At 42.7% G+C, this 22,842-nt stretch overlaps 1 protein-coding gene across 1 annotated transcript in view; it reads left to right on the top strand.

Moving 5' to 3' along the window:
- sec62 (SEC62 homolog, preprotein translocation factor) overlaps positions 1-20,034 on the top strand; it is a 48,877-nt gene extending 28,843 nt beyond the window's left edge. Inside the window, exons 2-8 of the mRNA XM_080186055.1 lie at positions 3,979-4,087; positions 4,939-5,044; positions 6,044-6,251; positions 11,631-11,726; positions 14,393-14,453; positions 15,064-15,183; positions 17,064-20,034. Of these exons, the coding sequence (XP_080042181.1) occupies positions 3,979-4,087; positions 4,939-5,044; positions 6,044-6,251; positions 11,631-11,726; positions 14,393-14,453; positions 15,064-15,183; positions 17,064-17,554 (1,191 nt within the window). The 3' untranslated portion in view covers positions 17,555-20,034. The remainder of the gene's footprint in view (positions 1-3,978; positions 4,088-4,938; positions 5,045-6,043; positions 6,252-11,630; positions 11,727-14,392; positions 14,454-15,063; positions 15,184-17,063) is intronic.
- Positions 20,035-22,842: the final 2,808 nt, after the last annotated feature.

The following is a 22,842-nucleotide window of genomic DNA, read 5'->3' as shown; positions in this document are numbered from 1 at the left end:
GCAGGTTAGGTAAAGATTTGCATTCTAATCAGTAATCTGTAAACTGTCTGTGCTGTTATATGCTTTGTCTGAGGCCAGTACTCTCCATTCACCTGACGAAGGGACAAACCCCGAAAGCTTCTGAGTTTACTATCAAATAAATCGGTTGGACTTAAACCTGGTGTTGTCAGACTTCTTACTGTGTTTACCCCAGTCCAATGCCGGCATCTCCACATCATTGCTACAGTTATACAGGGCACTGGTAAGGCCACACCTGGAATAGTGTGTGCAGTTTTGGTCTCCTTATCTGAAGGAAGATGCTCTTGCTATACAGGGAGTGCAGCAAAGGTTTCCCAGAGTGACTCCTGGGATGGCAGGACTGATATAAGAGATTGCATCAATTAGGTTTATCTTCACTGGAGTTGAGAAGAATGAAGGGGAACCTCATAGAAACATTTAAAATTCTAACATTACTCGTCAGGATAGATGCAGGAAGGGTGTTCCTGATAGTGGGGGTATCCAGAACCAGGGGTCATAGTCTAAGGATATGGGGTAAAACTTTTAAGACAGATGAGAAATTTCTTGACCCAGAGAGTGGGAAGCATGTGGAATTCACTACCACAGAAAGAAGTTGAGGTCAAAACATTGTATCTTTTCAAGAAGCAGTTAGATATAAGTTGAAGTTTTAAGTCATTAATGTCACAAGTAGGCTCACACTAACACTGCAGTGAAGTAACTTTGAAAATCCCCTAGTCGTTGCACTCCACCTGTTTGGGTACACTGAGGGAAAAGTTAGCATGGCCAATCCACCTAACCAGCACATCTTTCAGACTATGGGAGGAAACCCACGCAGACACGGGGAGAATGTAAAGACTCTGCACAGTGACACAAACCAGGAATCAAACCTTAGTTTCCTGGAGCTGTGAGGCAACAGTACTAAAGGACAAGGCTGATTGTAGGCTGAAGGCGGGATCAAGCTATTGAGCTGCGTGATCATAATGAATGTCGGAGCAGGCTCAAAGGCCTAAATGGCCTCCTGCTCCTATTTTCTATGTTTCTATGTGGCTGAGATAAAACATGGACAATTTTCCGCAATAAAAATCACTGACCTGACATTTTAGTTTGTATTGTTCAATTTATGATTACCACAGTAAGCAAGTGAAAATTCTTGAAATACTGAGGAATTCTCCTCGAGCAGCTTGGTGACCCAGTGGTTAGCACTGCTGCCTTGCAGCTCCAGTTACTCGGGTTTCCAGCTTGGGTCACTGTCTGTGTGGAGTTGGCATGTTCTCCCCAAGTTTCCTCCAGGTGCTCCGATTTCATCCCACAATCTGAAAGATGTGTTGGTTAGATGCATTGACCGAACGGGCGCCAGAGTGCGGCAACTAGGGGAATTTCACATAACTTTCTGATGCAGATGGAGGAGGAGAAAGTGGGTTCCCGGACATGTGTCCTTTGTTTGAACAGAGGGGAGTACGGTAGGATGAGAGAGGAATTGGCGAATGTTGATTGGGGGAGCGTGTTGGAAGGTAGGTCTGCTGAGGAACATGGAAGATCTTTAAGGAGATCTTTCTTGGTGCTCAGCAGAAATTTATTCCGATGGTTAAAAAGGATCGTAGGAGGAGAGATAATCAGCCGTGGATAACGAAGGAGGTAAAGGAAAGTGTTAAATTAAAAGCGGATGCGTTTAGAGTAGCTAAGAGTAGTGGGCGAGAAGAGGATTGGGAGAGGTTTAAATGTCAACAAAGAATGACAAAGAAGTTGATAAAGAAGGGTAGGATAAACTATGAAGCTGGGCTAGCGCTTAATATAAAAAAGGATAGCAAGAGTTTTTATAAATACATAAAAAGGAAGAGGCTGGCTAGGGTGAACGTTGGACCCTTAGAGGATGAGAGCGGGGACTTAGTGGTAGGGGATGGGGAAATGGCTGAGGCCTTGAATAACTTTGTTTCGGTCTTCACGGAGGAGGACGTGAATAATTTGCCGGGTGTTAGCGATGGAAAGGTGGTAGGAGTGGAGGGCCTGAATGACATTGTTGTTACTAGAGAGGCGGTGCCTGACAGACTGGAGGGACTGATTGTGGACAAGTCCCCAGGACCGGATGGAATGCATCCAAGGGTCTGAAGGAAATGGAGGTGATAGTGGATGCCTTGGTGATTATTTTTCAAACGTCGCTGGATTCCGGGGAAGTGCCGGAAGATTGGAAAACGGCTAATGTTATGCCGTTGTTTGAGAAGGGTGGCAGACAAAAGGTGGGGAATTATAGGCTGGTTAGTTTAACGTCTGTTGTAGGAAAAATGTTAGAATCTGTGATCAAGGAGAAAATAGCGAGGCATCTTGAGAATTGTTTGGTAGAGCAGACGCAGCCCGGTTTCGTTAAGGGGAAGTCGTGTCTGACGAATTTATTGGAGTTCTATGAGGATGTGTCTAGGGCGGTGGATAGAGGAGAGCCGGTGGATGTGGTCTTTCTTGATTTTCAGAAGGCGTTTGACAAGGTGCCTCATAAGAGGTTATTACAGAAGGTCAGGGGGCATGGAGTTGGGGGTAGGGTGTTAGCGTGGATAGAGGATTGGCTGTCAAATAGGAGGCAGAGAGTGGGGGTCAATGGGTGCTATTCGGATTGGCGGTTGGTGACTAGTGGAGTGCCCCAGGGGTCGGTGCTGGGGCCTCAGCTAGTTACCATTTATATAGATGATCTGGAGGAGGGAACCAAGTGTAGGATGTCAAAATTTGCTGATGACACCAAGATTGGTGGAACGGCAAATTGTGCGGAGGGTGTGGAGAGTCTGCAGAAGGATCTAGATAGGCTGGGCGAATGGGCCAGGAAGTGGCAAATGGAATTTAATGTTGGCAGATGTGAGGTTGTCCACTTTGGTAGGAATAATGGTAGGAAGGACTATTACTTACATGGCAAAAAAACTGCAGCATGCGACGGTGCAGAGGGACCTCGGGGTCCTTGTGCATGAGTCACAAAAACCCAGCCTGCAGGTGCAGCAGGTGGTCAGGAAGGCAAATGGGATGCTGGCCTTCATAGTGAGGGGGATTGAATATAAAAGTAGGGAGGTCTTGCTGCAGCTGTATAGGGCACTGGTGAGCCCGCAGCTGGAGTACTGTGTGCAGTTTTGGTCGCCGCACTTACACAAGGATATTTTGGCCTTGGAGGGAGTGCAGAGGAGGTTTACTAGGCTGATTCCAGAGTTGAGGGGGTTGAACTATGAGGAGAGGCTGAATAAACTAGGCTTGTACTGAATGAGGGGAGATCTCATTGAGACATATAAGATGATGAATGGGATTGATAGGATAGAGGTGGAGAGGCTCTTCCCGCTCAGAAAGGACAGTAGGACTAGAGGGCACAGCCTCAAGATAAAGAGGGGGAGGTTTAGAACGGAGTTGAGGAGGAACTTCTTCACTCAAGGGGTAGTGAATCTCTGGAATTCTCTGCCCGTTGAAGTGGCGGAGGCTGCCTCGCTAAATATTTTTAAGATGCGGGTTGATAGGTTTTTGATAGGCAAGGGGATTAAGGGTTATGGGGAGAGGGCAGGAATGTGGAACTGAGCCACGACAGATCAGCCATGATCTTATTGAATGGCGGGGCAGGCTCGAGGGGCTAGATGGCCTACTCCTGCTCCTATTTCTTATGTTCTTATGTAATTTCATTGCAGTGTTAATGTAAGCCTTACTTGTGATTAATAAATAAATTTTAACTTTATTTCATCTGTGCCTATAACGTAAGTTAAATGACTCTGAAGAATTAAGCAGGATGTCCATTTCAGCAAAAGTATAAAGTTCATACGTTGCACTGACCTTGTGCTGTTCAGATCCTCTATTGTGTTGCACATTTTTATTCAGTACAGTTATTGATTAAGGTCCATTTTTGTCTTGGCCCTGACTCCGGTAATGAGTTAAGGGGCAGGCCTAAGTCCGAAATATCCTTATGTCTGAATACAAAATCTCCCATTTGTATGTGCTCATCTTGTGCAAATGTCTTTTGTTTTTAAGGAGGTTGGAGAACCAACTAAAGAGGAGAAAGCGGTGGCCAAGTATTTGCGTTTCAATTGCCCAACCAAGTCTACCACCATGATGGGCCACAGAGTTGATTATTTCATTGGTAAGATCACATTGCAAAAATTGAAATTTGTTTAGGTAACTGCAAAATGCACTTATGTGGGTGCATATCTGCTCAGTTGGTACATGCATTTGTGCTGGTGCATGTGTCTACATCCAAAATCTAATAAATGCAGGCTGTGACACTGAGGATAAATCTTTCTAAAACATTTAGACAGTTACATGGTAAGATGGCTATAATGTGATATGGGTCAAATGCAGGCAATTAGGACTAGCTTAGGGTTTTAAAAAAAAGGCAGCATGGACAAGTTGGGCCAAAGGGCCTGATTCCATGCTGTAAACCTCTATGATGAAAATCCTGAAGTAATCATGGATATAATTATAGGAATGGAAGAAGATCATTTAGCCCCTCAAAGCTGGTCTACCTTTCAGTTAGATCGTGGCTGATTTATACCTCTTGTCCGTTTATCCACCTTGGCTCCAGAAGCTCTGATGATCTTGCTTAACAAAAATCTATCGACCTCAATCTTGAAAGCCTTCATTGTCCTTGGATAATTGTGAATATTCTGGAAAGTGGGATAAGTGCTATCCTCCAAAGCAAAGGATGTTTAATCTGACAGATCCAATTCTCATGTCAACTTGGCCTTTCTTCCTTTTCACCCTGTCTCTCAAACCCTCGGTCCCTTCTCTGGAAACTTTTCCATTTAGCTCTTGAACGCATGGCATTTCAGGATAAGGTAGATAAATACATGAGGGCAAAGGGAATCAAAGGATATGCTAATGACGTTAGATGAAAAGGCATGGTAGGAGACTCTGAAACACTGGCATGAACCTGTCGGGACGATTGGCCTGTTTCTATGATACAGTCTTTGTAATGCTGTCGTCACCTTTCAGCTTCCAAAGCAGTAGACTGTTTGCTGGATTCAAAATGGACAAAATCAAAGAAAGGAGAGGAAGCTGTCTTTACAACACGCGATTCAGTAGTCGAATACTGCAACAGGTGGGTGGAAGTTTTTTAATTGCCTCACTTGCAAACTTTGTTTTCCTCTTGTCAATGTCAGCAGGCTTCCTCGAGTCGGTGGGATGCTGATGGTATATGGTTGGTAAGCAGCGTCACTTTGGGGCGTGGTGCCTCCATGGTTAAATGATTGGTGGTTGAAGATTGATAAGCTCAGTAACACGATACCTGAACCAGGCTCCTTTTGAGCTTATCACCAGGATTGGAAAGGGTGAGAGTGGATTCCTGCCTACAGCGTCAAACAACTGCACAAGCTGGTACCCTAATGGGGAGGGGGATCATGGTTAGACTATATAAGAAATTAAGAACATAAGAAATAGGAGCAGGAGTAGGCCATCTGGCCCTTCGAGCCTGCCCCGCCATTCAATAAGATCATGGCTGATCTGTCGTGGCTCAGTTCCACATTCCCGCCCTCTCCCCATAACCGCTTTCCATCCCCTTCCCATGTAAAAAAAAAATCCATTTAACATTCATCCAGGCATCCAAAAAAAGGTTATTTATTCGTGTACTTGAGATAAAGGGATATAATCCCATCTGTAACAGTGGGGGTCAAACTACAGTTTCTCAGCTCAATAAATTTGACGACAGAAGCCGTAGTATGACTCCAGGATTTCTCCTTAGCTTATTAAAGTGAGGACTTTCATCTATATAACCCCTATCACAACTTCAGGACATCCCAAAGCATTTAACAGCCAATGAAGTTGTTTTTCAGGTGTGGTCATTGTTGAAATGTAAAGAACACAGCTACCAATTTGCAAACAGCAAACTCCCACAAACAGCATTGAGGTAATGATCGGATTAATTTATTCTCACATGCTTGGCTTGAGGAATATATTTTGAGCAGCAAATTGAGGTGCTGGAGAGCAGCAGATACATCCACAACCCTCCCTCTGCAAAAATAAGCATCAGCAGGGAAAAGAAGAGGAAAGGATATTTTTACACTGAGCAGAAATAAACCCTTTTCCCCTGTGATGCCGACAGGCTCCTGAAGAAGCAGTTCTTCCACCGTGCACTGAAAGTGATGAAAAAGAAGTCTGAGAAGGAAATCAAAAAGGAGAAGGAGAAAGTGAAAAATGATAGCAGCAAAGAAGAGGAAAAGAAAAGCAAGAAGGAAATTGCAAAGGACGAAAAGAGTAAGAAAGAGAAGAAAAAAGACAGCGAGAAAGAAGAAAGCAAGAAGGAGAAAAAGGTAAGAGACCTGCTTCCTGAATGAAATATGTCCATGTTCGACAGTACTCCAGACATGCCTCAAGTGCCTCTGTAGCAGTTTTAACATAAAACATTCCAAGACACAGGATTAATATTATTAAACAAAGTTTGACATTGAGCCAAGTAAGGAGTTATTAGAACAGCTGACCAAATGCTTGGTCAGAGATTTTAGGAAGTGACACTTTTTATTCATTCATGGAACATGGGCGCCGCTGGCTGGCCAACGTTTATTGCCCATCCCTAATTGTTGAGAATCAACCACGTTGCTGTGGCTCTGGAGTCACATGTAGGCCAGACCAGGTAAGGACGGCAGATTTCCTTGCCTAAAGGACATTAGTGAACCTGATGGGTTTTTCCAACAATCGACAATGGTTTCATGGTCATCAGTAGATTCTTAATTCCAGGCTTTTTTTAATTGAACTCAAATTCTGCCATCTGCCATGGTGGGATTCGAATCTGGGCCACCAGAACATTAGCTGAGTTTCTGATTAATAGTTTAGCGATAATACCACTAGGCCAAAAAAACTAAAAAGAGAAGGAAGTTTTTGGAAGGAATGCTAAACCTTCAAGCCCAGTCCTAGAGGCACACAGACCAATAGAGGAGTGAAGGAAATGGGGCATGCAAAAGAAGCCAAAATTGGCAACAAATTTTCGTCACAGAGTGATTTAACGCAGGGAATAGGCTTCACGGTAGAGTAATCGAAGGTAAAATCCTAAAATCGTTTGAGAAACGGTTTGATTTTAGCAGAAGTGGGTGGCCTTCGGAGTAATTCTGGATGTGTGAAATAAAATGGGTTTAATTGCGCATCCATTCTCATCTTGCTCCCTCGTTCCATTGTTGCTTGTTTTTGTAACCTGCGTTAATTTTAAACGCCAATTTAGTTGATGGCTCTGGAATTTAGAGAGTGAGCATTTTATTCATTGCATCACATCAATCAATTCACTCAATTTCAGAGTGATAGAATTTAGCAAATGGAGTGCCTCTGCAGCCTGCACTGCTATTTGTTCCACAACAGAATTTTATCCCACTTTTCTTAATTATCTAACTTCCTCAAATAAGTAATGAGTGACTGTACTTCAGCAACTGCATGGAATAATATATTCCATTTTTCCTAATCATGTTCTGCATCAAAACATTTCTTCTAACTGCTCATTTCTAAGTGTGGATATTCAGCACTAAGGTGCTGAAGTAACCTTTGTCGGAGATCCCTTTCATAACTTTAAACTGTTAAACTTGCCCCTCCCACCTTTAACCTTTCATGAACCCTAAGTAACGAATATCCTCAGGCTTTGAATTTGTTTTTGCAGATGCCTGCAACAGGAGCCATTAGCTCATGTGATAAACTTTATGATCTTGAACAGTTAATTTGCCACCTCAGTAACTTGCATTGGAATGTTTCCAAAGTTCCTAATTGGTTTTCCTTCCCTGAGTTCATATTGTTTTTGATGTGTAAAGGTCTTGAAACTGTTCCTATATGTGTTCATCTATATGCATTTTTTTAAAAAATCAATTTTAACTAATAATGCAAATACTTTCTCAAGTTCTGAATTTATTTAGGCTTGCTCACAATTTCTAAGGGAGACTGTGCAAGTCTGCCAGATTCTGAAGCCTTCCCAATTGTGTGCTACCTGCCATCAAGCTGCTCATCTGATGCAACCTGGCAGCAGACATTTTTTCTGATATAATCCGTTTTGTTGATAATCGGGGTGAGGGTGGGCAGGTACGACCCAATGTGGGAAAAATAATTCTGCACAAAATGCTGCATCTGACCAGCAACCTGAAAGCATAAAACAATAGATAGGTTCAAAGTTTGCAACTTTTTTTCTTTCTGAGGAATCACAAGTGCAACTTGTTAAAGGAAAGTTTGAAGACTGGGGCTCTTTTCCTAGAAAAAATGTGAAAGATTCTCAATAAGCCAACCCTGAGCTCACTGTCCTTGCAAACTAGCATCCCATCTCAAAAAGCACTTTCCTCTCCAAAGCTCTTGAACATGTCATCTCTCAAACATACCCATTCTTTCAGATCTGTTATTGCACTCCAATCAGGTTTCCACCCTTGCCACAGTATCAGTGTCACAAATGACAACCTACGTGACCAGTGACAAAAGTCACTGTGACAGTGACGTGATGAACAACGATACAGAGTACAGGAATGAGATAATGAATCTGATGGACAGGTGCGGCAACAATAATCTCTCCCTCCATGTCAACAAAACAAAGAAGATTGTCATCGAGGTCAGGAAGTGTAATGGAGAATAAGTCCCAGTCTACATTGACGGGGATGCAATAGAAAGGGTTAAGCACTTCAAGTTTTTTGGTGTCCAGATTACCAACAACTTGTCCTGGTCCCCCCATGCTGACACTATAGTCAAGAAAGCCCGCCAACACCTCTACTTTCTCAGAAGACTAAGGAAATTTGTCAGCTACGACTCTTGCCAACTTTTACAGATGCACCATAGAAAGGATTCTTTCTGGTTGTATCACAGCATGGCTCCTGATGTGCCCAAGAGCATGCAAACCAGCCTCCTATCCATTGACTCTGTCTACACTTACAGCTGCCACAGCAAAGTAGCCAGCATAATTAAGGACCCACGCACCCCGGACATTCTCTCTTCCTCCTACTTTCTCCGGAAAAAAGATACAAAAGTCTGTGGTCACGTACCAACCAACTCAAGAACAGCTTCTTCCCTGCTGCTGTCACACTTTTGAATGGACTTACCTTGCATTAGTGGATCTTTCTCTACACCCAAGTTATGAGTACAACATTATATTCTGCACAATCTCGTTTCCTTCTCTATGAACGGTATGCTTTGACTGCATAACACGCAAGAAGCAATACTTTTCACTATGTTAATACATGTGACAAATCAAAGTAAACTTTCTTTTACTAATCTATTTGCAGCCTTTGCCATAGTTGACGACTCTGTTCTGACTGTTGTCTGGCTGGGTCCATTTTGATGTATTTAAACATAGCCAGAATATGGCTTCTATTGCTTCTATTTCTCCTTCCCACACAGTGACTTCTGGTTGCGCGCACGCACACACACACACACACACCCCACCACCGCAACCCTCCCCTATTGTTGGCCCCTACTATTTTCTATCTCCATTCTTCCCCTCAGTGATGTCATCTGAAAGCACAATGTTAGTTTTCACATGCATGTCAGCTCTGCCTCACCACTACATATCTCAACTCCTCCACAATTGCTAAATTATCAGACTTGTCTTCATCTAAAGTTTTAAAAGTTTATTTGTTAGTGTCACAAGTAGGGTTACATTAACACTGCATTGAAGTTACTGTGAAAATCCCTTAGTCACCACACTCCAGCTCCCGTTTGGATACACTGAGGGAGAATTTAGCGTGGCCAATGCACCTAACCACGTCTTTCAGACTATGGCATGAAACCGGAGCACCAGGAGAAAACCCACACAGACACAGGGAGAACGTGCAGACTCCGCACAGTGACCCAAGCCAGGAATCAAACCTGGGTCACTGGCGCTGTGAAGCAGCAGTGCCGCTGTGTCTCATATCACTGCCACTGTCCTTTTAACAGTGCTAACCACTCTGCCACAATGCCAACCCTGGAGGACATAGAATATTAGATAACAGAAATTTCCTGTCATTAAGTATTAGGAAGATTGAAGCCATTCTTTTTGATCCCTGCTCCAAGCTCTGTACCCTTGACCAGGTTCATCCCCCTCCCTGGCAACAGGCGGAGGGAGACTAAGTCAGTCTATTTGTAATGTTGGGATCACTTTTGATGCCAAGATAAATTTCTGACCTCATAGCATGCTAGTATAAAGAACCTATTTCCACCTCTGTAATATTGCCTGACTTCACTGTGTCCCAGCTCATGTGATACTCTTTTATGCCTATATTACCTCTAGACTTGGCCGCTTCAACACAGTCCTGGCTGGTCTCCCACTTTTTGCTCTTTAAACTTGAGGTATTCCAAAATGATGTTGCTCGTGCCTTAACTTGCAACCAATCCCATTCATCTTTCACCGTTCTAATTGCTGATCTAAATTGGCTCCTGGTCAACACAGCATCTCAATTTTAAAACCTCCATGACCTCATACATACGTCTTTCAGTCTAGCAAATCTCCTGGATATTTGTACTGCTCTAATTCTGGCTTCTTGAGCATCCCGATTTTCAGCGATCCACTGTCGGTGGCCATGCCTTCATTACTTAGGCCCTAAACTCTAGAAAATCTTCCTTATTTCTCTCTCTTTCTCTACTCCGCTTTCCTCTTTTAAGGCACTCTTTGACTTTTAGTCATCTGATCTAATATCATCCTATGTGGTTCAGTGTCATATTATGTTTTTTAATACTATGAAGCAATTTTGGACATTTTATCACTTTTGATGCACTATGTAAATATACGTTGGTGGTGATCTTTAAAATTGAGAGGCCTTGATAGGGTACCTCTGGCTAAGATGTATTTGATGCTTTACCGCCCTCTAAAATAGCCTAGCAAGCCACTCAATTGTTTCAAAACGCTACAGAAAAGATGAATGAGAATGAAACAGATGTATAGTGCGGCCCTGGAGTGGTTACAAAAGCAAATCAGAGGCTAAGAATTCTATAATGACCAGCTCAGCACCTGACTCCCTAGAGCCTGTTCACCATATTACAAAGCACAAGTCAGAAGAGTGATGGAATGCTCTACATTTACCTGGATGAATACAGCTCAAACTACATGCTGGAAGCTTAACACCATCCAGGAGAAAACAGCCTGCTTAATTGGCACCTTATCATCTATCTTCAACATTCACTCCCTCCACATCCAGTGCATAGTGTAGCATGTCAAGATGCATTGCATGCCAAACTTCCTCCACAATGACTTCCAAAACCATGACCTTTCCCACCTTGAAGGACAAAGGCAGCTGATGCGTGAGAATACCACCGTTAGAAAGGTCTCCCAGTCCCATACCATACCGATTTGGAACCATATTGCCATTACTTTCGTGTCACTGTGTCAAAATCCTGGAACTCCCTAACTACACCACATGAACTGCAGCAATTCAAGTTTTCAAAGCTAGTTGGGGGTGGCAATAAATACTGATCTTGCAGGGACACACATCCATGAACAAATTAAAAAATAGCGTTGATGGATTTTAAGGGGAAGCTAGATAAACACACAATGGGGAACAAAATAGACAGTTAATAGGATGGGAGGAGGCTCATCTGAAGCAGAATAGACTTGCTGAGCAGAATTGTCTGCTTCCATCTGTAAATTCTATGCAACTGTTTATATTCATGCAGGTAGCATATTCACTTAGGACTCTGGTATTCAGAGTAACAGAATATCCTCAGCACTTGTCTGTCAATAACTTACCATTTGATTATTTTGTTAGGATGAAACTCCAGGAACACCAAAGAAAAAGAAAGAGACAAAAAGAAAGTTTAAATTGGAACCTCACAATGATCAGCTTTTTCTTGACGGAAATGAGGTAAAGAATAACCATCGAAGTTTCAGACCTGCACGCTCGCTCGCTTTCTTCCACCGTTCCACTCCCAGCACCTCAGCATCTGCTTATGACATATTTACGCACCTTACTTTAAAGGATGCACTCATCTCTGCCTCACCCACTTCCTACAGTAAATGCTGCAGCTTCATAACCTGAATCTGCTGACCCTCTCTCTGACTTCACAAGGTATGCAAATTATTTAATCAGTTGCCCTTTATAATCAATAAAAGGGAAGGTTCAACAGAGTTGTGCAAAAGGCAGCCATTGTGTTATCTGGCTGACAATGTAAAGTTCACCCTATGATTACTCATCACTGAGGTCAGATCTATTTTCACTGAATTATCCTCGCGTTTCATTTTTCCCAGGTAGATTTTTTAAAATTGATTTTTGAATTAAATTCAGTAAAATTTCCACGCATTCTTGAGTTGCTGTTTTTTATATCTTGAATAAGATTGTTCTTGCAATCAGCGCACACTGAAGAAGAGTTCTCTATTTTGACAGCAGGGACTTTCTCGTTCTTGGGATCCTTGGGAGCAGAATTAGGGGCATTTAGCCCCTTGAGTCTGTTCTGTTGTTCAGTGAGACCATGGCTAATTTATGACCTAATTCCATATAGCTGTCCTTACCCCGTAACATCTTTGGATGATAGAAATCTATCATAAGAACATAAGAAATAGGAGCAGGAGTAGGCCATCTAGCCCTTCGAGCCTGCCCCGCCATTCAGTAAGATCATGGCTGATCTGAAGCGGATCAGCTCCACTTTCCCGCTCTCTCCCCATAACCCTTAATTCCCTTGTCTGTCAAAAACCTATCTACCTGTGACTTATATATATTTAGCAAGGTAGCCTCCACCACTTCAACGGGCAGAGAATTCCAGAGATTCACTACCCTTTGAAGAAGTTCCTCCTCAACTCCGATCTAAACTGCCCCCCCCTTATCTTGAGGCTATGCCCTCTAGTCCTGCTGTCCTTTCTAAGCGAGAAGAATCTGTCTACCTCTACCCTGTCCATCTCTTTCGTTATCTTATATGTCTCTATAAGATCCCCCCTCACCCTTCTAAACTCCAACGAGTACAGACCCAGTCTATTTAGTCTCTTTTCATAGTCCAACCCCCTCATCTCTTGGATCCAGCTCTAGATTTGAAATTAACAGTTGACTTAGCAGTAACTTCATTAACAAAAGAAAGTTCCAAACCACTCCCCCCACATGTACAAGTATCTCCTAACTGTGCTGCTGAAAGATTTGGTAAGTAGAGAGTTTAAAGGTCCTACAGCCACTTTTGAGAAGCTACATAGAAAAGATGAGGAGCTAGGGCAATGGGTGGGTGAGGTGCAAGGATGAAGCAGGGCTTTACATAGAAACATAGAAGATAGGAGCAGGAGGAGGCCATTTGGCCTTTCGAGCCTGCTCTGCTATTCATGGCTGATCATCCAACTCAATAGCCTAATCTTGCTATCTCCCCATAACCTTTGATCCCAGTCGCCCCAAGTGCTATATCCAGCCGCCTCACGAATATATCTAATGTTTTGACATCAACTATTTCCTGTGGGTTACTGGAGGAATCAGGAGGTCGCAGGTTAGCTGGGCCAGGAGGCATTGTCAGGTGGTTGTGACGGTAGTCAGGTGATTGGGCAGTCTGAGTCCAGAGGTATAGTATCCCAGGAGTTAGAACTGGTTTTAATTCTTCTAATCTTTTCTACATAACTCTTCAGGTAAGTCAGAACCACCCAAAGTACTCAGTTTTTGCCGGCTTTCAGGTGCGGGGAAATTGTCCATCAGAGGCCCAAACTTCTCAGGCATTCCCTTGCGATCAATGTATGGGGACTCGAGGGTTGCTCCATTGCATCTTGGAGTACAACTATCCAAAGATCAGAAATTCTGGGCCATCTTCTTAAATGTTATCACTGAATTAGAAGTGACGTTTTCCCTGGAATCAGTTGCATGCCAGCACAGCCAAAAGGATGCTTTTAGTCATTTATTTATGATTGGATCTGGTCCAGCTACCCCAGCTTTCTCCATTCACTGCCTGCTGAAATGAAAGTCTGAAGATGTTTTTAGGACTCCATTCACCTCCAGTGATGGTCAGTATTTGGGCCCCAACAGCTGACCCTATTCTATTATTACCAATGATTGAATAGCTGACACAAGAATGATGGGCTGAATGGCATCCTTCTGTTGCTGACTGATTCATTAATTAGGACTAGATGCTCGTTTCTTCTCTCTTGTACCTCAGTTCACATTCACCCCAGGAGCCCAATGTGAAATGATTTTGGAAACAGTTCAGTTTCTGGCAAGGGTAGGCACTGAGGGAGTTTTACTTCACATTTATCTTTATACCCAGTATGGCAAACTTGACACCGGAGAGGCAAAATATAACTTGTTCCATTCCTCCAGCAGCAGGTGCAACAAGTCATTTGGAAAAATGCTGTTGCTAATCTGATCACCTGTCATTTGCATCCACGAGTGGGATCAATAACATTTACAGAGAAGAATGGAATGGGCTGATTTGAAGGACATGATCTGCATTTTGCCATGTAGCTCTGCTTCTCAAACATCATTCTTCTGTCTGGCCTATGTGGACACTGCAGATTGTGTTGTCTTATTGTTGGGAGCAATCTTCAGTTTTCCCTTTACTCTGGCTCTTTCAGGTATATGTATGGATTTACGATCCTGTTCATTTCAAGACATTTGCAATGGGGCTGATATTAGGTAAGTTGCACAAAGATCGGACAAATACCAACAGATTTATTTAGTGTGCCTCTGTATCTCTTAATGCGTCTACCCCTCTTGCTCTCACTCGTACCTCGATCACCCTTAAATCTCACCATCCCTCTCCCCTACTTTGGGGGCGTGCCCCCTCCCTTGCCCTGCCCTGCTGGGGGGCCCCCCTCCCTCACCCCATCGTGTCAGCCAGCGTCCACCCCCACCCGCCCTCCTGGGGCCCCCCCCTCTTCACCCTGCCCTGGGAGGGGGCGTGGTGGACCTTTTAGCCCCAACTTTTGAGCCCTCCTCTCAACCCACTTGAGAAGGGGAGGGAGCCTCACCCCCACCTTAAAGTTCCCCCACTTCCCAGGCCCCCCCTCAGCCTCCATCCTGCCCACGCTTCCCTCAGTCCCTCTCTCACCCCAAGCCCTCGGGTCCTAGCGTCCAGCCGTTGACCATGTCCCTCTCGCTCCTTTGCACCCCACCTTAGCCCTTATCTCACCCCACCTTGGCGAGCCCTCGAACCCCGTTCACCCTTGCTCCTCTCCTCTTCTCTTTGTCCCTGTTCCAGCAGCTGTTAGTGGCTCTAACCTACTTGTATTTGATCATTTCACAGTAATTGCGGTGATAGCGGCCACACTCTTCCCCCTGTGGCCTGCAGAAATGCGAGTAGGGGTTTACTATCTCAGTGTTGCAGCAGGCTGTTTCGTTGCCAGCATCCTCCTCCTCGCCGTAGGTGAGTAAGGATTTATGTTCAAAGATTTTGTACCTTAAAATATCTGTCAATTTGTTTGAAAGGTTGATTTCACTGTGTCTGAAGAAAAGCTATCAAAATATTAAGGAAATCAAGGGAATTTAAAAGTTAATTCCATTGCTTCATACAATTTAGATAATTTTGTATCCAGATCAAGGTGAAGGATTCCTCCAGAGTCTCTCCCCTCTCTCTGTAACCTCCAAAATAGCATTCCTCCTTTAATTCTGACCTCTCGGGCAGGTCAGATTTTAATCACTACCCATTAGGCGCCTTCAGCCGACTTGGCTCTAAGTTCTGGAATTCCCTTCATAAACATCTCAACGTTCCTTTTGCTTTTAAGATGCACTGTAAAACCTAACCTTTTGACCATGTTTTTGGTCACCTGTCTGAATATCTGTTTTTTTAATCCTAATGTGACCATAGCTCACAAGGTGAGCATTTATTGCCAATGCCTAATTGCCCTGAGCTGAGTGGCTTGCTAGACCATTTCAGAGGTCAGTTACAACTTACCCACATTGCCATGGATGTGGAGTCACATGTAGGCCAGACCGGGTAAGGACAGCAGATTTCCTTCCCTAAAGGACATTAGTGAACCAAATGGGCCTTTCCGACAATTGACAATGGTTTCATAATCATCATTTGACTTTTAATTCCTTTTTCATTGAATTCAAATTTCAGCATCTGCCTTGGTGGGATTCGAACCTGGATCCGCTGAGCATTACCTTGGGTGTCTGGATTGCTACATTACGTCATCGCCATTAGCTCAGTGTCAGATTTTGTTTTACAATAGTCCAGTGACCTGAGGTCATTCCAATACATTAAAGGTGCTATATAAATGCAATTTGTTGTTCCCGCCAATCCTTTACCTCACAGCTTTGTGCTGCACTCAATCCATGTTGCCTTCATACTTTAGTCTGTCTACTCCCCTACAGCCCTGAGACCAACCTCTATCCACCCTGGTATTGAGGCTATCTGCTCTCTGCTGCCTCAATGTACACATTCCTGCTCCCTGGCATCTTAACCATTTCAGCTATCACTTGACTCCAAGCCTATGGGGATGGTATTGTCAGTCATAGAATCGGAATCCCTGGTTGAGTTAGTTGGCCGTGAGATGTTGAAAAGAGAATCTGAACTGTCTTACTGATGATGTTCAGACAGTAGGAAATTGTAACCTAATTCTATAGTGCTCTGGTCAGGCCACACATTGAGTATGCCTAGTGTCAGTCAGCACAGCATGAGGCCATTCAGCTCATCAAACCTGTGAAAGGACTATCCAATGACTCACACTCCCCCAGCTCTTTCTTTTCCCTAGCTCTGTATATTTTTTTCAGGTACATGTAAATTCCCTTTTTCAAGTTACAACAAAATCAACTCCACAGCCTTTCAGCACATTCCAGATCACTGTGATTTTAAAAAGAACCCCTTCATCTGTCTGCCTGCATTGCTTCTCCAGCACTTTTTGTCGATAATCTGAAATCTATGTCCTCTGGTTATTTGGGCTGCATCTTTTGCATTAAGTTAATGTTTCTCTACGCACCTGCTATGACTGTAACACTACATTCTGTACCCTCTCATTCCCTTCTCTATGAACAGCATGCTTTGTCTGTATAGCATGCAAGAAACAATACTTTTCACTTTGCTAATACATATGACAATAATAAATCAAATCAAACTTACCCTCCTACCAGTGGAAACAGTATCTCTATTTCCTCTATCAATGTCATCAACATATAGAAAAAATTAAATCTTTTGTTCAGAAGACAAAAGTTTTTTCAGCAAGGAGTCATGTACACATAAACACTACATCTTTTGACTTTCATTTTAATTTCTGAAAACACCATTCCTATTTGATTCCCTTTCAGCTCGATGCATCCTCTTCCTCTTAATCTGGCTCCTTACCGGTGGCCGACATCATTTCTGGTTCTTGCCAAACCTGACAGCCGATGTTGGTTTCATTGACTCCTTCAGACCCCTGTACACACACGAGTACAAGGGGCCCAAATCAGACGCCAAGAAATCGGGCGAGGAGACTGAACCTCAGAAACAACCACAGCCTGATGACGATGAGGGCAAGGAGGGAGAAGGAGAAGAGGAAGAAACAAAAGCAGAAGCAACGGCAGCGGAAGCAGAGGCGCCGGCAGCGGGCAATTCAGCCAGAGAGCGGCAGTCGGACACAGACAGTGACCGAAGGGATGATGATTGTTCCCAGCATAGCAGTGGCAATGGGAATGACTTTGAAATGATCACTAAAGAGGAACTGGACCAGCCTACAGACGATGACGAGGAAGAAGAGGAGGAAGAAGAGGAGGAGGAGGAAGATGAAGAGACACAGCCATTACACAGTAAGTCGTAGAACAGAGACAATTCCATCTCCAGCAACCAAGCACGAGTAGCTGATGTTGAAAACAGTTCCACATTGGGATGGAGACATGTGCCCGGACCACTGTGGGATGCCACAATGAGATATTGTGAAATGTTAAAACTGCATGATAATCATAGAGTTTTAAAATTCCCTCACCCCAGTCACAATGATCATAAACCAAGATATTTCGGCAGAGGAGTTAGAGGTACCCTGGAAAAGCTTGTTAGCATCAGCATATTTCACATGCCAAGACAATGTATTCCAATCCATAGTGTGTGCGCATCATGATATTCCAAAAAAACTCATGCAAAGCCCAATCAACCCATTTTTGGTTCATCATGTCTGTGCATATTCTTACTTAGCTGAATGTACTAAGAGGCTACAGACCTTCAGTTGGTGTTACTGTTTGCCCCTGCTTGAGGCGGTGAATATCAGTGTTTGAGGCACCCTGGTCCCTTCTAACCTGAAGCTTGCAAGTGCAGAGGTCATGTACGTTTGGAGCCCAAAGCTTTTGCATACTGCCTCCACACTGGAGGACGGTGCATCGAGTTAAGAGGCTTACTACATTCAGGAAATTCACATTTAAGCACCCGAAAGGATCCATTGAAGTTTGGGAAATGTGTGGGTGAAAAATAAATTCACTTTCGCTACATTTGACCGGTAATCAGCTGTTAGCAGGAAGCTGAACATTGCCCATTGCTGCAAAGCAAAGTTTGTCCAAGGTGGTAGTTTCTTACAGACCTTTTGTGGTGGATTGGTGATTTATAAACTAGAGAGGAGCGATACAAAACAACTTAACTGTGTGATAGGATGCTGCTGGAATCTGAAAACATGTCTCATTTTATTTCAGAATTCAGAATCAAACACCAATGCTTTACCTCTTTACATAGTAATTGAAATTCACTTGTTCACCATTTCTGCCAACTTTTTAAGATGAATGAATATCCAATTATGATCGTACATTAATAGGTGCAGATACATAAAGTAAAATACTGTGGAGATGGGACATAAAAACTTGAGTACTGGAAATGCTCAACAGCAGTGGCAGCAGTTATGGAAGGAGAGTTAATGTTTTGAGTTATACTAGATTCAAAATGGTATCTCTCTCCACTGATGCTGCTGAGTTTACCAGCACTTTCTGTTTTTGTATTAAATGCAGATTTGTATTTTGTAGTGCAACCTTGGGAAATGGACTGAACAGGATAAATGTATGAAGGTACAGTATTTAATAGGGAGAGAGTGTTATTTATAGGGCTTAGAATGGGGTGCTAATTTTTATTCTGGGATATATGCAGAGGAAAGTGTGAGACAGTTTTGGGCGTTGTCTTATTCAAGATTGCAGTTATGCGTCTGGCCCTTCAAAGTTTAGGATCCTTGACCATAATAGCTGAGAAGTGCACATTCAGCTTTTAAGCTTCCTATGCTGTATAAAATGTACCTTCTAGGAGTCAGGCAGAACTGACTTTGATGAGACCTGTTTCAGTAGTGTGAACACTAATCATGCTGTAATCTTCGCATTACATGTAATTCTGAGTGTTCACAATCTCTACGAACCAGAAATGCAGACTTCCCATGTGCCACACAATCCAAAGTCCCCTAAAGACTGAAGTTTTAAGGCAAATCAACGGAAATCTTGCTGCAGCTGTAAACAGCGTTGACTTGCTGCTCTACATTTTGTAAAACGAGCCCTACTTTTGCAGGATATCAGGTTGACTCACTGATCTCACAGTGCATCATGCAGCATTTTACAAGTCGCAAAAGTTGTTTTCTATTTCCTTTGCTCAGAAAAATACACACACGTTAGAAATATATTTAAATTGGAAAATGTTCAGCCAGTTTCAAGCCTTCCCGCATCATTAGACCTCTGCCGCATTATTGGGAGCTGATGGATCAAGTTAAATGTGGAATTTAATTGGTTTCCAGCATCTGCTCGCCGTGCAGTAATTAACTGAGCTCTGGCACTTCACAGAGTAACCTGAGCGTGGACCACACAACTTTGTAGTTAACTGTTTAATTAAACTAATAGCACAGAAAAGAAATACTTGGTAGTGTAGAAATTTTCTATATTCATATGCTTTTCCTAATGAGATGATAAAAGCATTTTTTTCTGTTATCATGTGTCTTTCTTGGAGAAAGATTTGCCAGCGTGCCAGTGGTTTTTCTGGTGGTATCTCAACCTGCTCTCAAATGGTATTTGAGTATTTGTACATTGTATAGTGTAGCTATAGGCCAGTGCTATTTCGTGTATATTGCAGTGGAGAGAGAGAGAGAGAGAGTGGGGGGAGTTGTGGAGGTGGGAGGGGAAATGCTTGCTCCTTGCTCTTGTTCAAACCTGGTTATGTCCATATTTGGATTGATATATAATTTAAAGACTTGTCTTTATGATTACTGGAACATTATTTAAACAATAACTGTTTTAGCTATTTGAAGAAGTAAATGCAATTAAAAAATAAAGCATTTGTGTCTGTGTATTTTCCTTTTCAATCTAATCCTAATACCACAAATTAGGTAAAGAGACAAAATTTCTCACTTTATAAAAACAGTGGCATTGAGCAAGAAAATGCCGGAACCCATTGCTTTCAGACAAAAGATTGTTCCCTGTTGTGAACTCTGCTGGTTTCAGTGTCGTCATACATTGGAACTTCAATCAGAATTTTTTAAACATAATTTCAAAAGATCAAGAGAACAGTGAGGTGGAAACACATTTGCACAGTGAGTTATGATTCAAATGTGCTGCCCAAAAGGGCACCAGAAGCTGTTTTCAATAATTCCTTTTAAAATCTATTTGGATATTAAGGAGAACTTTGCAGGGTCATTGGGAAATAAGCAAGGGAATAGCTAATTTGGATAACTTGGTAAAAGAGCTGGCAGAGGCACAATGGGCTGAATGGTCTGTGTGTTGTAATATTCTATTGAATTCTTCAACTTGCGGGGAATGATTAAAACTGCAGAGCAGGTAGTAACATTTCCCCTGTTATTCTAGAGTATAGAAGCTTGACGTAGTCTCCTTTACCACAGAATCACAAACAAGGTGTTTCTACATTTAATAGGTGAGTGTAATTGTGCAAAACTGTTCCTTTTTTTGAGATCAACAGTTCTGAAGAGGAAAATCCACCCACATCTGTAATCTCTCAGCCTCCTTTATTCAATCCTGACCAACTGCTTCACACACCTTCCTTTTTGATGGCAGTGGTCACAGGAAATGTCAGCATTTATTAGCTGACTCTCTTTGATGAGAAGGTGGAGCTTGTGGCCTGATACTCCATTAACTCACCTTTGCTCAATTTCCCTCTTTATCAGTCAATCTCCTGATCCTTTGTGAAAAACTTTTTCCTGATCTTTTTTCTAAGGGCTTATGTTACAACAATATGAGGGTGAAATGTCTCCCTTATTCTCCCACCCCAGATATGACTTAATTTTTTTGGTGAATTTATAACAGATGTGCTTTGCCAATTCTGTAAAAGTTCCACTATTGATACTTCTAGGTTATAGAAAATCAGTCAGGTCTTAAGCTAAACAAAAAGCAATTCCCTGAATTTAAAAACAAATATATAAATCACAACTACCATTTGTGACATAGACACCCTGATACAGATGACAGACTTTTTTTTATTTTTCATGAACTGTAGAAATGCTAAGTATACGGTTAGTTGTTTCTTGGCTGATCTTGATGAGTTGATTCCATGTTGCGGTTGATTTGTTCCATTGTCTTCCTGGATGTAGTATTATATTCCACATCTTATTCCCAAAGACCTTGGTTTACAGTAGATTTCTCAGATGGTTATTTTGCAAAATGGGCACAATACTTGGGAAAGAGAGGGCACACAATGTTAGAATAGGGAGAGTAGGCCATGCAGCCTGGTCTACAATACAATCATCTACTTCAATGCTATTCTTCTTCCCATATTTTCACTAGATCCCTTTGTCACTGGTATTTAGAAATCTGTCAATCTCTCCTTTAAACATAATGAATAAGCTTCCATGGCCCTCTTGGGTGGAGAAATCCAGAGATTCACACCAAGTTAAATAACTTCTCGTATTGGTCCCAAGTAGCCTTCCCCCATATTTTAAAATTGTGTCTCTTGGTTTGACTCCTAACCAGAGATAACATCCTGCCTGCATTACCCTGTCTAACAGTAAGTATTTTGTAAGTTTCAATTTGATCATCAAATCTCTCTCCATAAAACGATCCTGTCCAGGGAACAAGTCCAGTGACCTTTGTTGCATTCTCTATATGGAATATCATTCCTAAGGGGACCAAAATGGCACGCACAACTCCAGCTATGGTCCAACCAAGCTTCTATCCAATTGAAGGACAAACTGTATGCAAATCTTTGTAAAAAAGGCCAGCATGCCAAAAGCCTTCCTAATTGCCTGCTACAAATAGCATGATAACCTTCAGTGACTTATTGACAATGATGCCCAAGTCCTTTGAGTAGTTTCATAACCCCAGGTTGAAGTCCAACAGGTTTATTTCGTAACAAGCTTTGTGTGCAGCTCTTTCATCAGGTGAATGCAGTGCATATATATAGGCACAAACTCAATTACAAGATAATGGTTGGAATGTGATAATCAAATCTTTACAATGTGAGTAGAGTGTTAAGCACAGGTTAAAGAGGTGTGAATTGTCTCCAGCCAGGATAGTGAGATTTTGCAAGTCATGGAGGTTACAGATAGTATGACATGAACCCAAGATCCTGGTTGAGGCTGTCCTTGTTTGCAGAACTTGCCTATCTGTTTCTGCTCAGCAATTCTGCATTGTTGTGAAGGCCATGTTGGAGTATGCTTACCTGAAGACCAGAGGCTGAGTGCCCTTGACTACTGAAGTGTTCCCTAACAAGAAGGGAACACTCCTGCCTGGTGATTGTAGGTACTTGATGTACTATATTTTCCTGTCTTGTCCCATTTAAGAAATACTTTGCCAAAGTGGATAACCTCACATTTTTCTACATTATATTCCACAGCAGCCTATGTTAAATGCAACCTTGTCTTTTTTTTCCTCTCCTGCAGTCCTTGAAGTACCTTACTGACTGTATAATCCAGAGAAATGTTACTAGTTCATGTCTGCTGCAATAAGCAGCAACTTCAATGGCATCCCATCCACATTCACTCCCTTTAGCACCAATGCTCAGTGGAAGCAGTGTGTACCAGCAACAAGATGCACTGCAGAAACTCACGTACAGGGAGGGGCAGCAGATACATGGGACCATCATCACCTGGAAGTTCCCCTCCTGGCTTGGAACTATATCACCATTGCTTCACTGTCATTCATGGCAAAA

Source organism: Carcharhinus amblyrhynchos, chromosome 3, assembly GCF_965287045.1.
Source record: "Carcharhinus amblyrhynchos chromosome 3, sCarAmb.v2.hapA, whole genome shotgun sequence".
Taxonomy (NCBI): Eukaryota; Metazoa; Chordata; class Chondrichthyes; order Carcharhiniformes; family Carcharhinidae; genus Carcharhinus; species Carcharhinus amblyrhynchos.
This window is presented reverse-complemented; position numbering and strand designations above follow the sequence as displayed.